A 27,868-nucleotide genomic window follows, 5' to 3' on the forward strand; every position below is an offset into this window, starting at 1 on the left:
AGATACAATACAGCAAGACAGTATTGTCTTGCATAAGGCTATAGAATTTGTACTGCTTGATCTTAGAATTGTCCATACATTCCTGATTAGTTTAGTATCATGCCGTGTTTGCCATTTATTCTGAAAATATACACAGCATGAACTGTTTGGGTCTCCAGCCCATGAGAATTTAGGCTATTTAATCCTACCATATTGACATCAGCCTCGGGGGGGGGGGGGGGGGGAGAAAGACATGGCTGGAGACAGAACAGTACTCAGACACCTAAGTCACATTTCCAAATGGGTAAATTTTCCTATTCATAATATTTACTAATCTCAGAGTATTTGGTTCAAATGTTCCAATTGCCTCTAGAAGTACAAATGTTCTCTCTCTTCTCCCTCCCCACTGCAATAAACAGTTAAAGGAAAATTGCATCGATTTGCTTAGCCCAGCAGTACGAAAGTGCAGAATTAGGGCATTTTAAGAGGCTCAAGACAAAGACTGGAGGTTGCTCTCTTGCCAAAAGTGATTTAATTCTTGACACAGGGATGGGAGGAACAATGTTTAAGACAGTCTCTAACCTGCAATAATATTGGTTAGCACTAACAAAATAAACTTTACTGGTTAATGAGTTACTTAAAGCTGAAATAGTTTGACTAAAGTGAATGGGAAATTGGCCTACAGTCTCTTGTAGAGTGTTCACATTGCCAGTGTTAGAAATACCATCACTTTGCATTAAGTTGACTTTTTCCAGTCTTAGGCTCCAATAATGCATATTCTAATTTAGGTTTAAAGTGTAACTATAAACAGACTGACAAGTACTTCTTACCAGATGGAGCCATCATGCTGGGTGAGCAATAAAGATACAGTCTACCTTTAAGCTGTAGTGGAACCGTTTCCATGGATTCTGGGCAGAAACCAAGCTGAAAAGCTTTATTTGAAAGTCGCCTGATGCTACTGAGAGAATAACAACAAAGCAGTTTGGGAAAAGGTCAAGGGGAAAACCAAAGATTTAGGCTTTAAGCACATGCCATGCTGGTAACGGCAGTGCCAGCATGGAGCCTAGGGTGGTTATATTCTGAGGGCTTGTTTATACATGTAGACAAGCCCTGAAAAGTAACTAAGAAGGGTATCTGCTCTCTCAACTGATCTCTTTCCTGTGTGTATTTTAGAGTCTGCCAGTTACTGCATTGGCTCTGCAGTGCTAAGAAAGGGAACTATGCTATATTCTGGCTCCCCCATCAGAATTGTTAACTGAATGCTGGTTGCAGAGTATTTACCAATTGAACTTTCAGATTCCCAGAGAAGTTTACAGGGCTATTATTTAGAAAAACATGCATTACTGCTAAACACAGCACACAACTACAAGCCTCCCACAAGGTCATTTCAGTTACTTTTCAGAGAAGAACTATACTTAAGCTTGTCTTTAAAGAAAACCCTCTGTGCCTCAGTACAGTGAATCATCACAGAAACTAACAAACATAGAATCCAGGGAAATTGCTGAGTCAGTCAAAAGCTTCTGGGAGGAGAACTCGTTACGCTGCAGTCCTGCGAGTGCAGAAGGATAATAATAATCTGAACGTATTTGGTACTGGAGTCTAGTTATGCTCTCCCATTGCTCTATACATTAAGACTTGGGTTTACTCCTACATCATAGCAGCAGCAGTACTGGAACTGGACTACAGATTTTCTAGAGCAGCATTTTCTTCCCCTCGTATGTTGGCTCTTTCCCTTAGACCATTCTAGAGCAGGAAGTCTTCACTGTTCTTTGGTAAATGGGGAAACGGTCATCACGGAATAAAGCTGTCTTAGGAATTCAGGAACGACACACCAACAGAAATAGAGCATTAAAAGCATTATTTTAGCTCCATCCTGACCAACTGCACATACCACAATGGCAACACATCTTGGTTGCATCTCTTTCCTTACCCCTTCTGACTAGTAAAATATTCTGTTGTCCCTTGCATCCCAAAACACATGCACACAAAGCCATTATAACAAGGAGGGCATGGACAAGAGTCTATGAACAAAGTTCATTGGTACATCATTATGAAATCCTAAAGTTGTTTCTCTCAACGAAAATAAAGTTCAACACATTCTGTACATGTTGGTTTCTCAGTTATAAAGTAAACACGGTAACAAATTGTTCATAAAGCATTGATTTTGTTTTTAAACACAGCCCCTTCTGGTTTTGTTTTTGAAAGTCCTCTAGTCAGAACACTATAAAGAGATGTATTACTATTGTGTGCAGATGGTGCATGACAGCAGAGGAAGGAAAAGAGAGGCACTTTGATTGGCTGGTATTCTTAACTTCCCTTTTTTTCTGTGTAGGTTTATGTTCCTGACACTAGATGGTAGCGTTGTCACAGAAAACCATCATGGATAGGCACTTGGCAGCAAAATTCCAAGGCAGTGCCCAGCGCTCTGCTATGTCATCAGAATTGGTTTCTGCCGCACTTCCAGAATATCTAAACAGACAAGGGAAGACAAGTTACAGTCCATATTGAGAATATCTGGCAAAAGTTATAATTGTTAAACAGCAAGTCAGAGGAACCAGTTATCTAATCATGGATTGCATGTTAGTCAAATTGTTTTCACACTAATTCAGAAGGGGATTAAAAAGCAGAACTGTCACATCATATACCACCAAATTCATATTAATTTCTTGTTCCGCATTACAGTGTAGTGGTAAACAAGAGCTATGTGCCATCAGAGAGAGATGACAACTGATCCAATGTATAGTTTTTATAGGGTATGGGGTCCTTTGACAGGAACGGTGCAGTTGTACGGGGATCCTTTCAGATAACATTGTTAGACAGTGGAATAGTCTTCCAAGGGAACTGGTGGGAGCCCCATCACTAAGAAATTACTGTAGCAAAACAAGCTTTTGCTGCCACTGAGAAATGCACCCAAATTCTGTTCTCACAGACCAATGGAGCATCCGGTTTTCTTGAAGCCTCAGAGATAGGGTGACCAGATAGCAACTGTGAAAAAATGGGATGGGGTGGAGGGTATAGACACCTATATAAGAAAAGGTCCCAAAAACCGGGACTGTCACTATAAAAACGGGACATCTGGCCACCCTACACAGAGACAGAGACAAACATTGACTGCTGGCCTTGGTTACAGATGACACAAGACCTAAGGGATTTTGGAACATTTTTGCTGTGTTCTAATTCAGCAATACATTCATTTGGAAGAGCACTTTTGAGAGTCAGGCCTCATTTTCAACATGGGCATTGAAAGGCAGACACTTAAATCTGTATTTAGGTGCCTAAATGGGCACTTGAGATATTTAATAACATTTAGAAATTGGGCTGCCAGTCTCTTCTTAATAAGGCAACAGAAAAAGAGTAAGGATTAATATTTGGTATAAAAGAGGGTTGATTTATATTTCATAATTAGGAGGCAGATCAAATAAGTTCACACAAAGTTGCAAAAATCAGGTATTAGTACAGATTCGAGATTCTCACTAGCTCCCACTCATACTTGTAAACAATGAAACCAGGTACATCTTTCTATCCAGTTTTCCCCTCTGATTGCTATAGCTGTGATTATAGTCGCTTGTTCTGGGAATTATCTGCAAAGACAGCCAAACATCCTCCCCACAAAGAGCTATCCCACATGGCAGATTCATCAGTGCTGAAATGCTGACCACCCGCAGATATATATAGATATAGAATCTGTTCAGCTGTGGGTTGGATGTAGACACTGATTCTTGTAAGCCTGCCTTTTAAACATTTTCCTATGCAGAGCCTCAGAAGGGTGTGTTAGCTATCAGCAAATATTTGAGGATGGAGGCATTTATGCCAACCAATAAACAAGTATTAAATGCCAGAAAAAAACATACACTTTCTACTTATTCCAAAATGCCTATAGTAGGAGAGATGGGTCTTGGTGAAGGTTCCAGTTATGCAGCAGAAACATATTCTCAACATCCTAGAAGTGATTTTATAATATAAATAAATAGTTATTCATTAAGATAAATCTGTATCTACGGTTACCCATTTTCCTCAAATATTCTTCAGAGTCTACTTTTAATTATGCAGGGCCAATTCTTACTATAAGAATGGAACTTAAATGTGTAGTTTTATTCTGAATTACACTGATCACTGTATTCAATGAAAGGGCAAAATGCTAACCATATATATCTCTTTGCTATCTACAGCATTTGCCACTGCCTCAGTTTCACAGTCTGTAAAAGGGGGATAATACTGATGCATCTTTGTAAAGTGCTTTGAGATCCCTGGATAAAAACTAGCATATAGTTGCAAGCTATTATTATAATAGGATAGTGCAACTGGAGGCATGATAGGCATGTCAGTTCTCTCTTTCAGCGTTAGTTGGATATGTAATAAAAGTTCCCCTATTACAAGTCCACCCCCTCTTCAAGCAACCTCACAGGAAGACCCTGACAAATAGATAATGTTTATAATATTCCTTGAATTGCAATAAATTTGGGGTTTTACTGGAACTGCAAGAAGTGATTTCATTAGGTGAAAGCTCTGCACACAGACAAACCAATCTAGTACCTATCAGCTCACATGTCCCAGGTGAGCTCAACTGCTGGACTGGAGCACGAAGAGAGAGATGAATTCTAAGATACAGGAGGTCCAAGTAACAAATACCTTCCCAGATCAAAACCAGCTCCTTCGATTGCACCCAAAAAAATATCTTTGAGCCCGTGTAGACTATGGAGCACAGTTGTATTATAGCATGAAACATTATGTAAATGGGCAACTAAATATTGCACTGCCTTAACTTGCTAAGTGGTCTTAAAGGGTAACTTCATGGACAGGGTATTACAATGCTCCAATCTGGAGCTGAAAGGGGCATGGTTAGGTTTGCCTCAAGATAAGTGCCACAGTCTCCAGACCGACATAAAACAAGAACACTTGATCACTGCTGCTTTCTCCGCATCCATAAGCAGCCCAGGATCCTACAGGAACTCTAGACTGACAACCTTATCATGGAAAGGTTTGTATGCTCCCTCAATTGATTGCACTAGTGCAGATCCTTCCAGTTGTTTCCCTCAGCCCATCAATAATTTCTGTCTTTAGTAGACAGATTGGAGTTAGCTGGATATAAATCTGTGCACTGGTGTACATATATCACCTTGTATATCAACTTACATGGCCCTTGAAAATAGTGCAATGGGAGGGGAGTGTTTAGGAGTTCTACATAGATTGTCAAGAGCAAAATATATGAAGGGCGTTTAACCCCACTACTGAAAGCCTATGTCGTGGCTGTGACATAGGTCAACTAACTGGGCAGTATTCAATCGACGTGACTGTAGGGAAAAAACAAAGAAAATATCATTTGATAGTTTTATAGGAAGCGTAACCCTAAGACACTAGCTAACTCACAGGAGTGCGTCACCTGGGGACTAGCCCATTTCTGGTATTTATGGGAAGATCTGAAAGGTTTCACCTGTTAAAATTCGATGCAGTGGCAAAGTGACATAGGTTAAATGTGCATAGAGTAGAAAGTTTTCATCTGTTCTGTTTAACTTCAGCCATGAGCCAACCAGAGACCGTCCTGTTCCAGATAAGGACCGTGACCTTAGATTCGAAGCATTTTGCAGATCTGTCAAGGTAGAAGACAATAACCTTAAAGTAATTCTGCTTTATAGCCACCATGTCCCTGGCACGTTCAGATATCAGTTTCATCTTGAAAAGAACAAATAGGATGGTAGTGGTGGGGCTGTAAATTATCATCTAGAGCTGAATTCCATGCAGGGCATTGATACACTTTCATCAGGCAGAGGTCATTAGTAGCAGTTGAATGCAGGGTCTTGCACGGCATGTACCATTACCACTTGAACTAACAGAATGACTCCATTAGCTGCGGGAAGTAGTAAGCTGTTATCCTCTAGTGGTCCACCAACAGTGTGGAGCTTGGGCTCTTCTGGAATGTTGGATACAGAGATGTTCTTGATCACAAAATATCCCTGTACAGAAATTGCTTATATGGAAAAGTAATATTAGGAAATTAATGTATTTTTAGCTCTCAACTAAGATCAACACCTGGAAGCCAGAAGAGGCAGAATCATGTGATGAGCCAGTTCAGTTAACCCCTCCATCAAGTATTCCATGGACCACAGCTTGGGATCCCCTGCCATATGGCTTTCTTTACATTGTCAATCTACAGTTCCACAAATAGGCTCTCAAAGGAACAACAGGGACTTAATAAGGAACAACAGTGATTAAAAGTAGAGATTGGGCTGAACAAAAACTTGGGATCTGAAATCCCAACTCTAGGGGGGAGTTGCTCAAAACCCAAAGATAGATCAGAACCAAAAGGCCTTAACAGTAGAAAAATGTGTAGGAGTGACCATTCCAGCAACATCTAGAACAAAGGATGTGAGAAGACAATCTCATCTTTCCTCTTCACTGTCAGAGACCTAGAGGTGTTCAGCCCATAAATCTAGTTTTCCCTCCCACTCAGACACCATTCCAAGAGATGCCTTAGAAAACCCAAACATACATAGATCTAGCATTATAGGGTCAAAAGAGTATTATCAACAATTTAGTTAGTACGTGACCAATTCAATTCAATTAGACTTTGGACAAAGTTTTGAAAAGCATGTAAGTGACTTAGGTGCCTAACTCATTTTCAAAAATGATTTGGGCGCTACTGAAAACTTTACCCCACATCTAATTGATTAAATTCTGATTGAATAAAATCTTCAGAAAAAAAAAAAGTAGAGACAGCAGAAGTGTCTCTAAGACGAGCAGAAGGAAATATGCCCCATCTGCAAACTAAGGCAGAGGAAAAAGTAGGGGTTCTTAGAGGATTGCGCATCAATCTTTCAGAATCCTGAGATCAGAGCCTCACCACTGCTCTGGTCCCTTTATGCCTGGTAAAAAGGCCACAGCACCATAACTGGGCCCTAAAAGCTCTGTCTGGAGCAGGATTCCCCAGGCACAAGCATGGTGGAAGAAAGCCAAAAGGCTGTCCTCCAAGGATCCCCTTGCAAATCCTGGCATAGTGGCAAATCCTGCCAGTGGCAGCATGCAGTACTGAACACATTCCAGGCTATGCAGAGGTCTACAGGGCAACGCAGAGAGGCTGCCACAACTTAGACAAGCCCCCAATGATCTTTAAGTAATACCAAGGGCTTCTTCATTCTCCCAGAGCAGCCCAAGACTGGGGAGGACTCCAAGGTGGCTTAGTCCTCCTTCCCCCTGGTTTGTAAGTTCTGTGCTATGCCTCTGAAGTTCAACAACTTTCCAAGCAAATAACATTAGGATTCTTGGGTTTCTGAAGTCCACGAACCAAATTAATGTACGTTACTTATCTATTTTTAAATTCTAGATCTATGGGTAAATTTAACCCCTTATTACAATATGTTAAAACATGTCTGGATTCCCAACAAAATTCCAGTAATTCTATCTGGTTCTAACGCTCTAACCTGAACTACTCTTGTAATATTTGTGTCCTTTTTAGATCAGGAGAGATTGAGTTCAGTGGTTTTGAGATTAAAATAAAAGATTTATTATAATGGTAAACAAATCTATATTTTCTTAGGGAGTGAAAGAGAGAGACCCCAACTCAGATGAGAAGAGCAAAAGTTTAAGTAGTGAGAATTTTTGTCACTAGGATTTACTGTTTTAGAGTCTGATTCTGCAAAACATTACCAAGTAAAGTATTTTACTACCATGGATATAAACTGGCCATCAGCAAGTGTAGGCTTGAAATTAGATGAAGGTTTCTAACCATCACAGGAGCGAAGTTCTGGAACAGCCTTCCAAGGGGTGTAATGGGGCAAAAACCCTAACTTGTTTCAAGACTGAGTTTCATAAATTTATAGAGAGGATGATATAATGAGGTGGCTTACAATAATGTATGGCCCATCCATGACTGCTATTAGCAAATATCTCCAATGGCCAGAGATGGGACACTAGATGGGGAATTACTCTGAATTACTGGAAAGAATTCTTTCCCAGGTGTCTCGCCCACATACTCAGGGGCAAACTGATCACCATATTTAGGGTTAGGAAGGAATTTGTCCTCAGGTCAGAATGGCAGAGACCCTAGGGCTTTTTCACCTTGCTCTGCAGCATGGTGCATGGATCTGGGGTTGGTTTGAACTAGAGTAAATAGTGGATTTTCTGTAACTGGAAGTCTTTAAATCAAGATTTGAGGATCTCAGTAACTCAGCCAATGGTTATAGGCCTATTGCAGGAGTAGGTGGGTGAAGGTCTGTGGCCTGCAATGTGCAGGAGATCAGAGTAAATGATCATGAGTCTTGTCCCACTGATATCACAGTAAGCATTATAACCAACTGCAAGTTCAGCAGGATTAGTCCCACAGGCCCCTATCCCACAGTGTGTTGCATGCAGCAGGAACACAACAAAGTCAGTGGGACTCTGTGTAGTCACAGCAGTTTTCCCCCACACACTACACAGTACAGGATTCAGGCCTCGGCTCTTGTGCTAAACTTTGTCTAGTCACGTATGCGAAGTATATCTTCTCTGGTTATGATGAAGTGGTGAATTTTTTGAATAGTAAAATTAAGGGAAAGGGGAGGGGAGTGGTGTCTGTGGATGAACATTTCAAGAATTTAGATGAAGATCAGCGCCTTGGTTTTATTTCACAGAATTTGAATGGAATGTTGTTACTTAAGTTTGCTTTTTTATTTGAAACTCTGATCTAGAAATGAATGTATTTACCAAGACATTAATTGGGGATTAATTTTGCATGGTTTCTGGTTGGATAATCTGGTCAAAATTAATTGAAATTTGACTGATATAAAATAACAGTGACTGATCATTTCTATTAACATTTTGTGATCTAGAAAATACCACCTTTGTATTTACATATTATCATATCAATAGGGGCCTAATTTTGTTGGCCTTCCTACTGAATACATTTTTGAATATGAAAAACAGTTCTGACTTTCTCCTCACTGAGTTTTTATATTATAAAATTATGATCTGGAAAATAAGGTGATTGTATTCACTTATCTTCTGAATGGGGCTCAATATTAATCTTGTTGGTTTTTGCTATTAAATAACCAAGTCTAATTTAATTAGAAGTGGAGAGAGAAAATATGCTAAGATCTGTATGAAGTGTTAAATCATTAAATGCATAAATGCAATTCATTAGTAGTATCAAACATTTTATCTGTGCACTTAGGACCTGATCCAAATCCCATGTAAGTCAATGGGAGCCTTTCCATTGGCTTCAATCAGCTTTGGGTCAGGCCTTTATTACACAAGGTATTCAGAGGACTTGCCAATGAGTTTATTGTACATTACTGCCTTGGAAAGTGCATCTGAAATGAAGGATTCTCTTCTCACAATTTTCCCCCCAGATAAAGAAGGGTATTATTAGAAACAGGTAGGAATAGTCAGGCTCAGATTTTCAAAAGTTTTCTAAAGGGGTTAGGCACCCAATGAAAATCAGTGCATGCTTAGTACACTTTCAGTGGAGTTGGGTGCGTATCTTGCTCAGGGCCCCTTGAAAATCTCAGCTTTGATCTCTTTCCTGAGCTCTGTACCCTAAGCCAGACCACTTGGGTTCTCTGATGTAATCTCCCTCACCTCCGTCATCGTCGTCTCGAAAGAATTCCTCGCTATCATTTGCCGAATGGGATTTTTTCATCTCAGCGATCCGATTTCGGGGCACTTTCCTCTTGAGGGATGGGGAGAAAAAGGATGGCCGATTGTTGCGCTCTGGGGTCGGTGGTGTGCTGAAGGAAGTGACCTGAAAGGGAAATAGGAACAGAAGAATTTTTGGAGGCAGAGTTTTATTTGATGACTTCTGCTTCTATGTAATGAGTTCGTAGATTCTAAGGCCAAAAGAGATCACTGTGATCTACCTAGTCTGACCTCCTGTATAACACAGGCCTGGGGACTTCCCTGAATTAATTCCTGTTTGAACTCTCTTTTTATTTGGCTGTCTCAGTAAGGCTAGCAAAAATCACCACCACAGCTGGCACTCTCACTGGTTGTTTCAGCTCAGTGCTCAAGAAGCAAATGAACCATGGTGACTGGACAACCCTTCATGCGTAGAAGTGTTTGTCAAGGTGGAGGTAGAGCAGAGTGTCTGGCACCGCGGCTATTTGTGCTGTGAGTAAAGAGAGGGCTTCATTCTTCAGGGCTGTCTATTGAGCACCTCATTCATAGGAAACAAAACTAGAGAAAAAAAGATTTATAAACTGATTTGGGTAACAATAAAATATCAACCTTAACATTAAAAAGTTAGGCAAAACGGAGAAGAAAACAAGAATGAACAACTATTAAAGTTGTGGATTGGCATATGAATGGCACATGCACCTTGCCTTGGAAATGAGGTTGACTTTTCTTGCCTTATAGAATCTTTTAGACAGGTCATTCTGTCTCTCAGGCAGGGGCAGGAAGCAACTACTTAGACCAGGATGCTGATGTGAAAATGAAGTCAGTACATCATTATGGCAGATGAGAAAATGTGCGGAAAGGACTAGTAATGATTAGTTAGGCTAAGTGATGACAATTGCATGGAGACAGCTGCCTAGAGTGGAGCAAAGCCAGAGATGGAAAAGTAAAGAAAAGACAGTTTCTCTTGGGCCAAACCAGGACTAGGACTGACCAGTTCAGGAACGCTTTCACTGCCTTGGTTGAGTGCTGCTGCTAGTATTACTTTAATGGTTTCTTTTCAAGTGAAAAAATGGATAGCTACTTTGCTGCCTCAGAAATCCCCATCTCATCTTTTCTTCTCTACACAGTTAATTTAACAATTTTGCTGCTGCTTGTAGGATGCAGTCTTACATTGCTCGTATCTGTCCCTACGTATAAAGAGCTATGTGACACATGATTGAGGATGACAACAAAGTCTGCCAGGTTGGTGGTGCACTGCAGAATCCCTCCACATCATTTCCTCTGTCATTCATATGAAAAATTCAAAAAGCTTTTTTACACCCATCTGATCCTCCTGGTTTTGTATTTAGTCTCTATTTTCTGGCTGCCTTAGAAAAAGCATTTTCTTTATTCTGTACGCACTAGATATAACACATACATGGAAAAACAATAGTGAACTATGCATAATTAAAACCAATACCAGCAGGGTAATGTTAAGACACAAGCAATCATCAAGTAAGAACACTGGAAGTCTTGAGACACGAAGAGACCAGGAACTCCCTCCAGGCCTGGCTCGTCAAAGTTGCAATGCAGGGAAACGAACTCTACTCTAGGATATGAGACACCAGGCTTGGTTAAGGAGCCTGATCTTTCACTCCGCAGACCAGCAAAGCATGGAGAGCACTGTGGTGGCAGTTCTTCTCGCCCCTTTGGGAAGCCACGGACACAGGAAGGTCTTTTCACACTGCAGTGGCCAAGCAAAGGGGTAGCATGGATGAGCTTTGAAGAAGTCCTGTTCAACTCTCCTTGACCAAACGAGATTGCTTGTTTCATGCATGAGGTCAGATGAGCAGAAGTGTCCCTTCTCACCTTAATCTATGAAACAGGGACTTTGAGGAAGGAGGGGCAGAGCCCACTGCTGAGACCTATAGAATAAAGTGGCTTGCAGTCATTGTTTCCTGGGGCTCGTTTGGTAGTGTATTCCATCCATAAACCATCACTGTGTATAGGAGAATACATCAGTAACTGCCTAGGCTAGGACCTGGCTCTTAAAAATAGTTCTAACACAGTATGGCATCATCCCTACCAGCCAGGCAAAACAGCTTAGCTGAAACTGTGCTTAGAACTGAATTATGGCCAGATTGTGATCTCTCTTCTCACATGGAATAGTATCTTACTCCAGGGAAAGGCCCACTGAAGTCAACTGAACTAGCCTCATGCTTACAAGTTAAGCATGTACTTAAGTGCTTTGCTGGATTGGGGCCCTAATCTTTGCCTTAATAATATACAGGTCCCAGACTAAAAGTCACATTTGTGGCAAAATTCCCTGAAAGTGCCTCCTCATTGTGCTGTGTCCTATTAGATTTAGTAGTAATGCATACAATACTTTAAATTACTACAGCACCTTTTGATAGGGAACCCGCAGCTCTTATGGAAATTGCAGTGGGATCTTTTGATTTCTGCACAAAGGAGACAGGGCCTCATTTTTGACTTGCACCACCCTGACTATTGCTTCATTAAAATATCCCTCCAAAACTGTGGAGTAGTCTGATAATTTTCTATATCCACTATCTGGTCAAGAGCAATGGGCACAGAAAGCAACCAACCTACTGGCTGTACACAACATGCAGAAGCAAACTTCAGAGTCTACACGTGACTAATCACAGCCTTGGCCCACATGTTGGTTTCTGAAGCAAGGTGCATTAATGTTTATTTTGCCATCCAATATTTCTATATACTACTTACTCTCTCATGCACAGGGGATCCTGGGTTCGAATCTTCCTCCGTTCCATATGGAGAAGTGTCTCCAGTTGAAACTCGACTCACTGCCATCTCTGCATGTCCTTTACCTTGGGGCCCCTTCATCCGTACAAACTCCATGTTGCTGTACTTATAAAAGCCAAAGGACATCCTTTGAGCCATCTTAGCTGCAACGCTCACCTTCAATGCACAGAAAAGGAAAGAAGCATGTAACATGAATTGCTAAACATTAGAGCATACATTTGCTCTACACTATAATTCTATAGAACATTTGTAGAGGTGCCTGTCAGCAGGCATCTAAGCATCACACAATAACACCAATGCAAAACATTAAGGCCTACATTTTTGGAACTGTGAATTTTATGCACACACAGTTGTGCAAATCAGGGTTTGGGAGCACTTTCAAAATGTTGGTCTAAAATCAAAATAATAAATAGTAGTAGATAATGAACAACACTTAGCTCTTATATAGCATTTTTCATCTGTAGTTCTCAAAGCAGTTTACAAAGGAGGATGACATCCCCAGTTTACAGATGGGAAAACTGAGGCAACCGAGCTCAGGCAATTCCCTCACAGTGGATCAGTGGCAAAGCTAGGAATAGAACCCAGGTCTTCTGATTCCCAGTCCAGTGTCCTATCCACTAGGCAACACTGCCTAGCAAGAATAAAGAGCCGACTAGTCCAAATACACAACCAACCTGAACAAAATAGTCTGTCACAAAGGTTAACCTGATACTTTTTAAACAAACACACCAGATGTCATGGATCAGTTCCCAGTTAACAGAGAAAACAGGTTTGAAAAAGGGATAGGTCACAAAATGGTCAAGGATCAGCCTGTTGAAATAAATGGAAATTTATTCCCGAAGTTTTATGTGTTTCAAAATTCTCAGCAGTTAAAGATAATGGGTCAAATTTATTCCTGGTGAAAAATGAGTCACATTAGAGTTATACCAGGGATTAATATGGCCAAGTGAAACCAAGCAGCTTTCAAAAATACAATCACACTTTCTTCCTTTCCCTCAAGTAGTAGCAAAAAATGACAATGGATCAAAGTTCAGATTTAGAGTCCCGCCCAGTCTGCAGCTTAGAGTACTTAACAAATCTAACTGGTCTATTTCAGCTAACATAACAACGTGAAATTGCAGTGAAATCACACACATACATCATTAGCAGTATGCAGGGACATTCCTTAGCTATTATGTATTAGATCAGGGGTGGGCAAACGTTTTGGCCTGAGGCCCGCATCGGGTTTCTGAAATTGTATGGAGGGCCTATTAGGGGAGGCTGTGCCTTCCCAAGCAGCCAGGCATGGCCCGGCCCCTGACCCCCCCCCCCGCTTCTCGCCTCCTGACAGCCCCCCTGGGACTCCTGCCCCATCCAACCTCCCCACTCCCTGATGGTCCCCCCCGGGGACTCCTGCCCCATCCACCCCCCCTGCTCTCTGTCCCCTGCTTGCCCCGGATCCCCTGCCCCATCCAACTCCCCCTCTCCTTCCTGACTGCCCCCCGGGACCCTGCCCCATCCAACCACACCTTCTCCCTGACCGCCCCCAAACCCCCCACCCCTAACTGCCCCCCGCCACCCCATCCAATCCCGCCTCTCCTTCCTGACTTCTCCCCTGGGACCCCTGCTCCCATTCAATGCCCCCGTTCCCCGCCCTCTGACCACCCCGACCCCTATCCACACCCCTGGCCCCTGACCACCCCCCAAACTCCCCTGCCCTCTATCCACCCACCCCCCCACCGCGCTGCCTGGAGCGCCGGTGGCTGGTGGTGCAGCTGCACCAGGACAGGCAGCCACGCAGCACAGAGCACCGGATCAGGCCCTGGCTCTGCAGCTGCGCTGCCACAGGAGCTCTCTGCTCCGCCGCCCAGAGAATTGCACCAGTGGCGCAGTGAGCTGAGGCTGCGGGGGAGGGGGAACAGCAGGGGAGGGGCTGGGGATTAGCATCCTGGGCCAGGAGCTCAGGGGCCGGACAGGACAGTCCCACAGGCTGGATGTGGCCCGCGGGCCGTAGTTTGCCCTCCTGTGTATTAGATACACCACATTTTGACTTCCCACTAGACGTTTTCCACTCTACTGTGTCTTCTGTGTGGACACACCTTCTGATTGTACAAAACCATAGACTCACATGGCATGAGGTATAGGTGGGCTAGAGAAGCAGTCCCATGGTCTCCTGAAACTATGTTAATACAGGAGCAAAAACTATTTTTCTTGAGACAAAGTTATTCAGGCCCTCTCTTTTAAGGAGGGTGGGAGAGAAAAGAAAGTCTATGGAGTCAAAATAGAATAGGTACAGCCCTCCCTGGTCTAACAGGTGAACTGAGGCATATATTGCTGGATTCAGAATCAGACTGTTGGATCTGAGAATTAGAATTTGCTCTCATTTGGCAGAGATGTATATTTTACAATTTAAATTTCCAAAACATAAAGCCTAGCCAATGATTTAATGTCTTCTAGAGTTAGCTTGAGCTTATGGTAGAGGGAGGCAAACCTCCTTAGTTAAGATCAACTTTTTAGCATGTTTGTCAGAGCCGCCTTCAGTGCTGAGGTCTCTGGGAGGTTCTATTGCTGGTTCTCACTCTCTCTGGAATTCTACACCAAGTGTATGTGAATTATAAGCCATTACTGTTAATATTTCACATTTCCATAGCAAATTAATACTTCAGCGGCTAAGAAAACTGCAGGAGTCCTTTCAAACCATGTGGACATACAGAATGCACCCGAGAGAGAGAGGTACAGTAACTCCTTGCTTAACGTTGTAGTTATGTTCCTGAAAAATGCTACTTTAAGCGAAATGATGTTAAGTGAATCCAATTTCCCCATAAGAATTAATGTAAATGGGGGGAGGAGGGGTTAGGTTCCAGGGACATTTTTTTTGCCAGACAAAAGACTATATTTTTATATATATACAGACACACACACACACACACATATATATATATATACACACATACACACACACACACACATACATACACACACACACACACACAGTATAAGTTTTAAACAATTTAATACTGTACACAGCAATGATGATTGTGAAGCTTGGTTGAGGGGGTGGAGTCAGAGGGTGGGATATTTCCCAGGGAATGCCTTACTGCTAAAAGATGAACTAGCACTCGGCTGAGCCCTCAATGGTTAACATGTTGTTAATGCAGCCTCACACTCTACAAGGCAGCACAAATGGAGGGAGGAGACACAGTATGGCAGAGAGAGACAGAGACACACACCGTGTGTGTGAGATATAGATGCGCATTACCCCTTTAAGTATGCTGACCCCACTCTAAGTACACTGCCTTTTTAAGCAGATCAGCAAGTTGAGACAGCAGCTACTGCCAGCAAGCTCCCTCCGTCCTGAGTCCTGTCATGTCCTTACCCGCTCTGTGGAGATGGGGGGCAGGAGCGGGGAGGGGGACACCCTGACATTTAGCCCCTCTCTCCTCTCCTCCCCAGCAGAGCAAGCAGGAGCCTCCCGGAAGCAGCTCCAGGCAGAGGGTGGGAGCAGCACAGGGCAGTGGGGGGAGGGACAGCTGAACTCCCAGACAATTGATAGCCTGCTGGGAGGCTGCCAAGCTGATAGGAGGGCTGCCGGTCCACCCTGGTTCCAAGCCCCCACCAGCTAGCTCCAATGGGTTGCTCTTTCTGCAAGCAGTGGACACAGCAGGCAGCTGCCGAACGACGTTATAAGGGAGCATTGTGCAACTTTAAACGAGCATGTTCCCTAATTGATCAGAAACATAACAACGAAACAATGTTAACCGGGCCGACTTTAAGTGAGGAGTTACTGTATTTATGTAACAAGACACAACAGTGAAAGGTTAAAACCAACAGGTGTAAAAATGCTAAGAGGGTCTTCCCGGCTCTTAGAAGATAACTATAGGTACCTCTGAAAAGAAGAGGATCATACAAAAAAGTGATATGGCAAAACATTCTTTTCATTACAGAACTGGAAAGTTTCTTAGGATTCACACCTGGTTCACTTAGATTCCTTGGGTTCCTACCAATTTTAAATCCCAGTCAAACATCAAGAGTTACAAATCCTGCCTGACTCTTCTGATGACTTCAGTTCACCACGGCTGTGTGAACTAAAACTAGTGGATTTTCGTACAGCCGTTTCTGGTAACTTTCAAAGCCATGAAGACTAGCAGACACTCAGCATAAGTAGCTTGAGAAGACAAAAAGCTGATGGCAGCATCAATAGTACTGAAAACATCCTGGAAATTTCACTACCACCATTGCTGCAAAAGAGGTTCTCTGGAGAGGAAGTATCTTACCCTGTTGTCATAGACCTTCTTGAGTGCTTCATAACGGATGGATCCCTGGAAGATCACTCCTTGAAAGGTGTTGCTTTTGTCACTGGCCACTAGCTCCACGCAGACCATCTCGCCTTCCCCCACGGTCATGTCACTGAACACCTGCCATTGCATCCAAGGAAACCAAACACTTAAAGGAAAAGCTGTAGTGATTAGATCCTTTAGACATAGCTCAAGTGTGTTCAGGATCCAGGGTTTTACTTCAGCCCATTGTACAGACAGGGGCCACTTGGAAAATTCAGATCTAGATCTGTGTTTCCAATACCCAGAAAGTTTGGGGTGTTAAGTTACGACCCAGGAACTTCTTAATGCCAACTGGCAATGGGGTATGGAGGAGTTACAGAAATCTCATGAGTTTCATGTGTACGTTCTAGTTCACCACAGAATGTCATGTGAGATTTCAAATGAAAGCCGGTGTCACACTGGTCATTAATACTGTTGTGAATTGTATGTACAGATACTATATAAGGAGTTATGTCTATATACTGAAAATAGGTTTGTAAAGTCTGTATCAAGGGATCAACCACCAGCAAAGATGAAAAACCAGTTTTCCTCCAGATAGGAGGTAAGAAATGTGCATCACTCTGTTGTAACGTAAATTAAGTACCGTTAAACACAATGGTTGCCCGTTTACATATGAAGTCAAATATTAAAGACGTAAGCTCAACAGGAAAGGAGCACACAGGAAAAAACAAGGCCCAGGTGATTATCCTGTCTATGAGCAAAGATAATGATCTCTGGGGTATTTCTAGAAAGCAAAGAAGATACCCCTTCATCCTGCACCTAGGAAGTAAACAGATAGCATGTTTGCACTCCTGAAAACAGGGTCTCAGCCAACCTTGGCTGAAACCACTGAAGAGGACTTTGGATGAGATAAACTGCCTTAGAGAGGAGGATAACCTGCTAGCTAAGTTTAGTCACTAGAAAGCATGTTATGATTTTGTTTTATATTTATCCATTTGTTTCCAATATCCTTACGCACTATGTCCTGAATCTCTAGTCTTTGATAATAAACGTATTCTTGTTTTCATTGCAAATATATCTCCGTGCTGTGGTGCCAAGCAAAATGCTGGTCTGGAGCTGAATTCTACAAGCTGGTGTGTACTGTTCCTTTGGGAACAGCAGGCTGGTAATTCTGTGAGTGTTCAGTGGATGAGGGGCTGGACACTCCAGGGAACACGCGGAGAGGGCTCAGGTGTTGATGTGTGCCTTTCATTAAACTGCACAGAGGGAGCAAGGCCTGCAGAGGTCTGGAACATAGTGCTCATGTTGCCAGAGACTGGTGGGTTCAGGGAGCTGGTTCACAGCAGGCACAGACAAAGCTGCCTCAACACTAATGGCAGGTGGTGGTGAGGTGCCTCACCAATCCTGGGTACCCCTGGGAGTGTCACATAAGATTAATGTTTCTGGAAAAAAATCATGGCTTTGCCCAGCTGGCTGGATCTTGGTCAGGGGGCTCCACGAAGACTAATTAAGTAAACTGTTGCCTTGTGGTCCAGGGCAGTGATATAGAGGTGGGAATATATCAAGTTGGACACACAATAGAAAAGGGAGATGATAGGACAAAAATGAGGAAAATTTTCCGCTCTAATAACAGACCCACCTCTTCAAAGTTATCAATCATGAAGAATATGTTAGGGTAGCTGATCTTTGATTCCTCTCCTTTGCTGTCCATTGGGTGTTTGCTTGGAGATGCAAATACTTGCTGAAAGAAATTTTGAAGATGTTATCGACCTTATTTCTTGAATGTATGTATAATTATGAATACTTAAAAATAAACCCATAGTAAAACATTGCAGAACTGGCCAAAGGCATATTATAGGGGAATTTCACCTTCCTTTAAACCCATGGGTTTCAAACTTCTTTGTGTCTGTAGTAGTTTATGCCCCTCCCCACCCTACCGCATGTCACCCTTATGTCTGTGCTGCTGCTGACAGCAGCGCTGCCTTCAGAGCTGGGTGGCCAGCCTGCAGCCACTGTTTTCTGGCCACCCACCTCTGAAGGCAATGCAAAAGTAAGGATGGCAATACTGCGACACCTCTACAATAGGCTTAAGACCCTCTTTTTTCCCCTATAGCTTCTCATGCCCCCCCAGAATACATTCCATACCCTCACAGCGGGGCACACTCCCCAGTTTGAGAACCTCTGCTTTAAGCTAGGAGTGCCAAACTCATTTTGCTGAGAGAGCTGAGCTGCATTTATAATTATAGTCTATGGCCAGGGTATACGTTTAAGACTAAATACTACTCTTAATCCAAAGTGCCACTGGTATCAATGGGAGGTTTGCACAGAGATCAAAGGTAGAATATGGACTAAGTATAAACTAGGGCTGTCAAGAGATTAAAAAAATTAATCGCAATTAATCAAGCTGCTAAACAATAATAGAATACTATTTATATAAATATTTTTGGATGTTTTCCACATTTTCAAATGTATTGATTTCAGTTACAACACAGAATACAAAGTGTACAGTGCTCACTTTATATTTATTTTTATTATAAATATTTGTACTGTAAAAGTAAAAGAAATAGTATTTTTCAATTCACTTAATATAAGTACTATAGTACAATCTCTTTATCATGAAAGTTGAACTTACAAATGTAGAATTATGTACAAAAAATAATTGCATTCAAAAATAAAACGATGTAAAATTTGAGAGCCTACAAGTCCACTCAGTCCTACTTCTTGTTCAGCCAATCGCTCAGACAAGTTTGTTTACATTTGCAGGAGATAATGCTGCCCACTTCTTGTTTACGTCACCTGAAAGTGAGAACAGGTGTTTGCATGGCACTGTTGTAGCTGGCGTTGCAAGATATTTACATGCCAGATGCGTTAAAGATTCATATGTCCCTTTATGTTTCAACCACCATTCCAGAGGACATGCGTCCATGCTGATGATGGGTTCTGCTCAATAACAATCCAAAGCAGTGCAGTGTTCATTTTCATCATCTGAGTCAGATGCCAACAGCAGAAGGTTGATTTTCTTTTTTGGTGGTTCGGATTCTGTAGTTTCCGCATTAGAGTGTTGCTCTTTTAAGACTTCTGAAAGCATGCTCCACACCCCATCCCAATCAGATTTTGGAAGGCACTTCAGATTCTTAAACCTTGGGTCGAGTGCTGTAGCTATCTTTTGAAATCTCACATTGGTACCTTCTTTGCGTTTTGTCAAATCTGCCGTGAAAGTATTGTTAAAATGAAGAACATGCTGGGTCATCATCCGAGACTGCTATAACATGAAATATATGGCAAAATGCGGGTAAAACACAGAGCAGGAGACATACAATTCTCCCCCAAGGAGTTCAGTCACAAATTTAATTAACACATTATTTTTTTAACAAGCGTCAACAGCATGGAAGCATGTCCTCTGGTATGGTGGCCGAAGCATGAAGGGGCATACAATCTGGCATGTAAATACCTTACAATGCCGGCTACAAAAGTGCCATGCGAACCTCTGTTCTCACTTTCAGGTGATATTGTAAATAAGAAGTGGGCAGCATTATCTCCCATAATGTAAACAAACTTGTTTCTCTTAGCGATTGGCTGAACAAGAAGTAGGACTGAGTGGACTTATATGCTCTGAAGTTTTACATTGTTTTGTTTTTGAGTGCAGTTATGTAACAAACAAAAAAAAATCTACATTTGTAAGTTGCGCTTTCACGATAAAGAGATTGCACTATGGTACTTGTTTGAGGTGAATTGAAAAATATTATTTCTTTTGTTTATCATTTTACAATGCAAATATTTGTAATAAAAATATAAAGTGATTACTGTACACTTCGTATTCTGTGTTGTAATTTAAATCAATATATTTGAAAATGTAGAAAAACATCCAAAATATTTAATAAATTTCAATTGGTATTCCATTGTTTAACAGTGTGATTAAAACAGTGATTAATCACAATTAATTTTTTTTAGTTAATCATGTGAGTTAACCGCGATTAATCGACAGCCCAGGTATAAATGTTTAGTTATTTATTTTGTAAGTTATTGATTTCAACATCACTCACTGAGAAAATATGCCCCTCTTTAGGGCTATTACTTTTTCTGTTCCATGTTACACTTTCATCCCCATCCTGCTTTTTCTTCCTCTCGGTGCCTCTCCTCCTTTCTCACGCTCTGCAGCAACTCCCAATTCTCACCCCCTTTCCCATTTCATTGTCTAAAATGTCCACTAATGAAATAGTGGACACTGACATTTAAAGTGTCCCAATTCTCACCCCCTTTCCCATTTCATTGTCTAAAATGTCCACTAATGAAATAGTGGACACTGACATTTAAAGTGTCCTCTTTATGCTTTAGAGGTAATGTCCTACTGAGAATAACGGGCACAAGGGTGGGGGAAGAGTTCACACTAAATAGCATTATTTCCAGCTGCCTGTTTTCAGAGTCAGGATGACAACATGGCTTTGGTTTACACTCTGTTCACATTTGGAATGTTATCTTCACAACCATGAGGTTCTGCAGAACATCCACCCACAACATGGGCCACATAAATATATCAAGTGATCTGGATCTGACACCTCTGCTTCAAACCATCAAGCATGGACCATGGCTGGAGGTAAGACATTGGACATGGATTATAGGCTTGATCTGGCATAGCAATCCTGAATACAAATTTGTATATACAGTATTAAAAAAAGTTGCTTCATGTTGACAACTGATATGAAAAATAAACCGAGTTATAGAATTTCTAATGCAAAGGCTAACAAGATTTCCCAAATATGGCAGATCTACAGTAATCACTGAGAAGCAGCAAATCTTCCATTTCATAATCCGTAATCCTGTTCAACTATCATTACCTATGGTAGCTAGATTAAAAGCTGGTGCCGATATGTCTACATACACTACAATCCCACCTTCATTTACCTGGTGAACATACCCATAAGAAGGCATGCAATGTATATACCTTGATTTTTTTTCATAGCATACTGATAGACTGATATGATATACTATGATCTGGTATTAAATGTAGAAGTGGAGTTAGCAAGACTTTTGAAACTGTTTTCTTTGAGGAATTTTCATTCCTCCCCCCTTCAGTAAGTGAGCCACGGTCATCTTCCCTCTGTGTGTGTGTGTCTGTGTGAGAGTAAGAGACAGAGCCTCATACAGAACTTTTCTATAAGAAAAAGTTTTTCTTTCTTTCTTCCCGCATCCCAAAGCTATGTCTTTGCCTTGTACAAAATAAGCGAAGCCTACAGCTATGTAAATAGCAAAGTTCACAGAGGTCACTTTTATAGCTGACTATTCCAGGTTGCCTTCAAAAGGAAAATCCTTGACAATAAATCTTGTACAGATTTCAACAAGAGACTGTTGGGTATTTTGTTGTTTTTAAGTCGGAGGATGACTTTATTTAGATTTAAATAAGGTTTTAGACATGGACAATGAGTCCTGGTCCTTGTTAACTGTTTCCCTAATTCACTAGTTCTCAAACAATTCCCTGTTCCCACTTCTGAAAGCAGGGATCCTCCCAGCCCTGATCTCATGCCTTCCCTGCCAAAAGTATCGTGGCTGGTTACATGAGAAAGCAAAGGCATTAAAGGAGACAAGCTGGAAATAAATTCACATAGAACTGGAAGGGACCTTGAGAGGTTATCTAGTCCAGTCCCCAGCACTCAAGGCAGGACTAAGTATTATCTAAAGTAGACCATCCCTGACAGGTGTTTGTCCAACCTGATCTTAAAAATCTCCATTGATGGAGATTCCACAACCTCCCTAGGCAATTTATTCCAGTGCTGAACTGCTCTGACAGGAAGTTTTTCCTAATGTCCAACCTAAAACGCCCTTGCTGCAATTTAAGCCCATTGCTTCTTGTCCTTATTTTATATCTGTGCTGTTGATTTTTGGCCTCTCGGTAGATTTGACCTTTTAGTAGGATCAAGTCTCTTCTTGCCTGCAGCCTCCAATGCTACAATCTCTCCCAGCTGCCTTTTGGTTCTGTCCTCTTCTTACTTTTGGGGCGACCTTCAGATCTGATCACAGTTGGATTTACACCAAAGAGAGACACCCAAGAAACAAAGACGCTGAGAGGCACTAGGGTGGGGTTTTGGGGGGGGGGGGGGGGATTTTAAGCCAACCTCAAAAAAACATTCTTAGAAATTAAATGAGCTCTGCTCTGGGATGTAACTAACAGGAAATGTCACTTCATGAAGACAGATGGAGGCGTCACCTTTGTGAAGCAGCTCCATAGACCACAACTTGAGACTCGCTGCCCTGGTTTTTATATAGTTGTTAGGGGTGGGAAAGTTGGGTGCAAAATGTTTGTCCTTGAAGCCTCAACAATAGTGGGATCTGCTCACCTGAGATTTCTTTTTGTGAATGTGAATATCTCCTCCATCTGAGCGAGTGCACACCGCGCAGGTGACCACATAGTCCAGCTGAAACAGACGACAGAGGTGTCAGTTGGTGGTGGGGGTGGGGAAAACAGCTGTTGAGAGCTAAGTATCGGTGCACAAAACAGAAAACACTCTACATTCATGGTTTTCAGCTTTCTGTCTGGCTTCAAAGAAAAACATTTTTGCGTTCCAATTTCCTTTCTGCCCCAGCTCACTGAACACACTGAAACCACTGCTGTTTTATTCATAGCCAAGACACACTTATTCTGACCATTACTTCAATATCTAACAGCTCTGCAAAGACCCTTACTTCGGGGTACAATCGACTACGGATGTGGGTATGGGAATCCCTCTAGCACTCTATTCAGATGCAAGGTTAGGGGTTAGCTGGAGGAGTAGGTGTGCCACATGTAGTATTTAGTTTAAGGGTGAAATGGATGAAAATCGCCTCCCTAGGCATGGAAAAAATGGAAACGTTAATGAAAAAGGGCAACACCCAGGAAATATCCACAGCCATAATGTTCCCTGCCACGTAATCTGAGAAAACAAACCTTGCAACAAACCTTTCCCAGCTGTGTTGATAATCTCAGAATTCTGACTTGCAGTGAAATGGTTCTATTATATTCTACATCAAAAAATAATGGTGAAAATTGCTCTCTGAGGAGCAACTTTGGAATTAGTCTTTTTGGTGGAGAAAGAAGGAAAATGAACACAACTCAGTACATGTGCCATAAATGAAAGGTCTCCCATTTTGAGATCATAATCAACAAAATATGGTATGGATCTGGAATGATTGTAATAAAAATAATCAGCCTCCCAAAAACTCCATTATAACACGTGTACTAACTAAACACTCCATGTGTTAATCCAAAAACAAACAAACAACCTATACTACTTTCAGACGTCTCCAGATGAGAAATGGCTTACTAAACTTTTGCTGCCAGTAGCTGGCAAGTGGCAACTCCATGGAAATGCAGTGGTGCTACTGGCAAGAGCTCAAAACGGTTTCTTAGTTGAATCAACATTTCAAAACTTAATGAAGATGTTGCTTTTTTTTTTTTTTTAAACAAACAGTCTTCTTTTATCACTTGGTGAAGCTCACCTATTTTCCCATTTGGTTACAAACCTCAGCACAGATTCATTGAACATTAGTGGATTTATGTTTTTTAGGTCGGAATCACATAGCTATCGAAAGCTAAACAAAACATGACGACTTCATCTGTTCAGTATGTTCACTCAGACCCAGAGAGACAACACATCGGTTGTTGAAACACATCGGTTGTTTTTTTTCTTTTCTCTAATTGCTTAAATGCCTCAAACTACATTGTAGACCAGAGCTGGTTTTGAAACCCCTATAACCATGAGTAGTCTGTGAGACTAAAGTGAGCATCAGAAGAGAAATAGGTTCTTGTAACCTTCTGCAGGATGAGGTTCAGATAGACGCTCTCCTCCCAATCGATGTCTGGGTCACCCAGGCCAGGAAGCTTCTTAGAATCCCTACGGTAAACTTCAACTTCAACCTGCTGATAGAAAACAAGACATCCGGATGATATACGAACACCCATTTGTGTGCACACATCTGCACAGTACTTTGAACCTCTGCTTTGAAATTTACTGCCTTATTTGTCTGCCAGAGCCTGGATTTGTTGACCCTCAGATCACCAGGCAATGCCAGCTCTTCTTGCAGGCTTTTTCTGGGGTTGCAGGTAAGGGATGAATGTAGAATAGGGAATGTGGGAGAGATAATAGTAGCCTGCAATAGCAAGGGACTGGACTAGATGACCCAGGAGATACACTGAAGTGTTATTTTCTAATGATTTTATAGTTCTGAGAATTTGGAAGGGATTTTAGTTTTGGACATTGGTCTCATTTATTTATTGTACAAGTAAAGTTTGCGTGTGTGCCTAGAGCTTTGGCTAGTCATATTTTAACCAAACACATAAATAAGATACTCACATAAAAGGGAAAGGATAATGGCACCATGTAAGTGAAATATGTCAGCAGATTAACGCATAATGTAATCTAATGGTGGCTGTTTGGAATGTTGGGGGCAGCAGCAGGAATCCTTTAGCAATCCTAAATGAAAGGCATCTGATGAGGTAGAGAAACCTTCATTCCAACGGATTTGAAAGTGCTTTGTAAGGAATCACTTCACCCACAGTGAAAGTCCTTTGGGGTGCACTGTAGCAACTCTGTAGCAATTCTGCATACAATGGACAGGAAGCAAAGAGGAATATTGTAGGCATTTGAAATCACAAGGGAAACTTAGGCAAAATATAATTACACAAACTAGAATTTGGCCAGCACACATCTCTTTATTCATGCAAAAAGTGCTAGGGGATCTTTACTGACCACATTACTTGCAATTGGGTTTTTCATCTCACCCAGAGAGAGAACATCACTAACATTACTTCCTATAGTCCCTGGGTTTTCCTTAGAGGTTTCCCTCCAAGTACTGACTCTGCTTACCATTAGGGATCTGTCAAGAACACAAGATAGTCTGAACTCAAACATAAAACAAAACCCACACGAATGAAACTACAGATGATGACAATGAGAACAATAGCCTAGATATGAAGATGAAAACCTGAATAGTGCACATGTATTATTTATAAAATGATGACTGTGTTTGGCACAGTACCAATATGTTGAATTTGCAGTGTAGTTGGATCTATCAGATGGCATATATTAAAAAAAAATCTATATATTATATTAATGAAGATATCCTATCTCCTAGAACTGGAAGGGACCTTGAAAGGTCATCGAGTCCAGCCCCCTGCCTTCACTAGCAGGACCAAGTACTGATTTTGCCCCAGCTCCCTAAGTGGCCCCCTGAAGGATTAAACTCACAACCCTGTGTTTAGCAAACCACTGAGCTATCCCTCCCCCCATCTGATGGGGAACATGACCAATAGACCTGAATATATACAATATCTCCAAAGAAGCTATTCAGGTCTGTTATGTGAATATTTGTTTATATGTTTGCAAGCTATTATTTGATAGAACACCAGAATAGCTGAAAAGAATCTGTTCCTTACTACAAAAGGGTGAGTGTCCAGAAAATGCCAGACAGCAGGGTATACCTAAGAAGCGTCCACTCATGCACCTTTATTTTGTTTTCATTGGGGCAAGAGGAGAACCACTGAGTTTAAAAGAAAAAACAAAAAAACAAACAGAACGCAAAAAAGAAAAAGCCAGAATAGGAGAGTAAAACCACAAGAAATAAACACCCCGGGAAATATGATCCAGCACTATGTTAATTCTAAATATAACTCAAATCCTCTGAAAAGAACAATGCTAGAATAAAGGCTGACATATACAGAAGAAAGGAAATGAGGCAGCACAGTGTTTCAGAGCAGGCAGCAAAAATCAAAATCAAAATATCCTGAGGTCTGAAAGAACAATGTTACGTTACTAAAGTAAAATACAATATTATTCTGTAAATCACCTTTCACAGGAGATACATCTCAGAATACTTTATAGAATTAAATAGTGCCAGACCATAAACTGTACATGGTATAAACACGGTGAAGTTGGGACACTCTTTGGTGAATATATTAAAGTATTCAGTCATAAGGCTGATAGTAAAAAAAAATAATAAACTAAGTTAGATGCAAAAGGGTAAAGATACATTTTTTTTCCAGGGGAGATTTCCAAAGACGAGAAAGTCAGTGAGGTAGAAAGGTTCATAAAGAATGTTCCTGATGGTAGGAGACACACCAGAGAAACTCCTGGTACCAGCAGTGTCAAGAGTGCGGGAAGGATAGAACAGCAGGAATTGCCCTAGTAGACCAGGCCAGCCATCTAGTTGAATATGCTAGAGTGGCCAGTACTAGATGCTTCAGAGGAAGGCGTAAGAATCACCATAAACTGTCAGTCATGGAACAGCCTGCATCATAGAGGAAGTTTTTTCTTCTAATGCTTGTCAGTTGGTTTATGTCCTGAAGAATGAGCATACCCCGTATGAATTTATCACCATTATAAACACCTTTCAAAAAAGATTTCCTTAAATGGCTAGTCCTTTTTTTTAAATCCTGCTAAACGCCTGGCCTCCAATATTTCTAGTGGCAATGAGTTCCAGGGGTTAATTGTGAGTTGCAGATAGGAGGCTGCAACAAGATGAAGCAAGGAAAGGAGTAAAATGCAAAGCAGTATTTTAATATATATCCACATCCAACATGAAACTAAGGATGGCTGCACCTTTGTACACTCAGGGTTCCAAGTTGGACACATTTTACGAGCATAGAGGTAGAATGTTCACATGGCTACAGAATTTGAGAAACTTCCCCTTGGGAAAATGGAAAGGAAGTGTCCACCTGACTCAAGGAAGGAAGCAATGAGATCACGGCGGGCTGACTATGCAGGAGAAGACAGATCAAGCAGTACAGGTTCCTATAAGACATTAGGTTAGTTGACTCTCCCATACATAGTCCTATTCTTACACAGTGCCATAGAAGCAGAACATAACTGTCTCTCAGCAACAAAGTTCAAAGATAATTTCACGAATGTCACTAGATGTTCATGTTTTTTGATCAAAGTGTTGCAAGATACCTGTGAAAAGTGATTCATGCTTTACAGTACTTATATTCAATAATTACATTCATTGCACCTAAATTTTATTCTGCTTTCACATATTCCCTTCCCCTCGTCCCTTAACTTACAGAAGTGGAGAAGAAGATAAAGGGGATTCTAATCAGCTATGAGACCTTTTCCTGTATACTCATTTATAAGATGATTTTGTGAGCAGTACAACATATGGTTGAGGACACTGTATCTCAGTGAATTACTGCCATGGTCCTTTACTTTAGGAGTCAAAGACTTCAGTGTCATTGTCCCCAAAAGAAAATGTATTTAGGGAAATCAGAACACAATTTTGGCTGGGTAATAACTAACACTATGCAGAGCTCTAGGTTTGAC

At 41.4% G+C, this 27,868-nt stretch overlaps 1 protein-coding gene across 1 annotated transcript in view; it reads right to left on the reverse strand.

The window, feature by feature from the left end:
* Positions 1-236: 236 nt before the first annotated feature.
* Positions 237-27,868, reverse strand: part of KIAA0930 (KIAA0930 ortholog) — a 59,209-nt gene continuing 31,577 nt past the window's right edge. Inside the window, exons 2-9 of the mRNA XM_026652291.2 lie at positions 24,367-24,474; positions 22,916-22,993; positions 18,223-18,324; positions 16,581-16,721; positions 12,289-12,483; positions 9,529-9,691; positions 5,411-5,566; positions 237-2,448 (exon numbers count right to left, since the gene is read on the reverse strand). Coding sequence (XP_026508076.1) covers positions 2,408-2,448; positions 5,411-5,566; positions 9,529-9,691; positions 12,289-12,483; positions 16,581-16,721; positions 18,223-18,324; positions 22,916-22,993; positions 24,367-24,474 — 984 coding nt within the window. The 3' untranslated portion in view covers positions 237-2,407. The remainder of the gene's footprint in view (positions 2,449-5,410; positions 5,567-9,528; positions 9,692-12,288; positions 12,484-16,580; positions 16,722-18,222; positions 18,325-22,915; positions 22,994-24,366; positions 24,475-27,868) is intronic.

Source organism: Terrapene carolina, unplaced genomic scaffold (assembly GCF_002925995.2).
Source record: "Terrapene carolina triunguis isolate 2854851 unplaced genomic scaffold, T_m_triunguis-2.0 Scaffold112, whole genome shotgun sequence".
NCBI lineage: Eukaryota > Metazoa > Chordata > Testudines > Emydidae > Terrapene > Terrapene triunguis.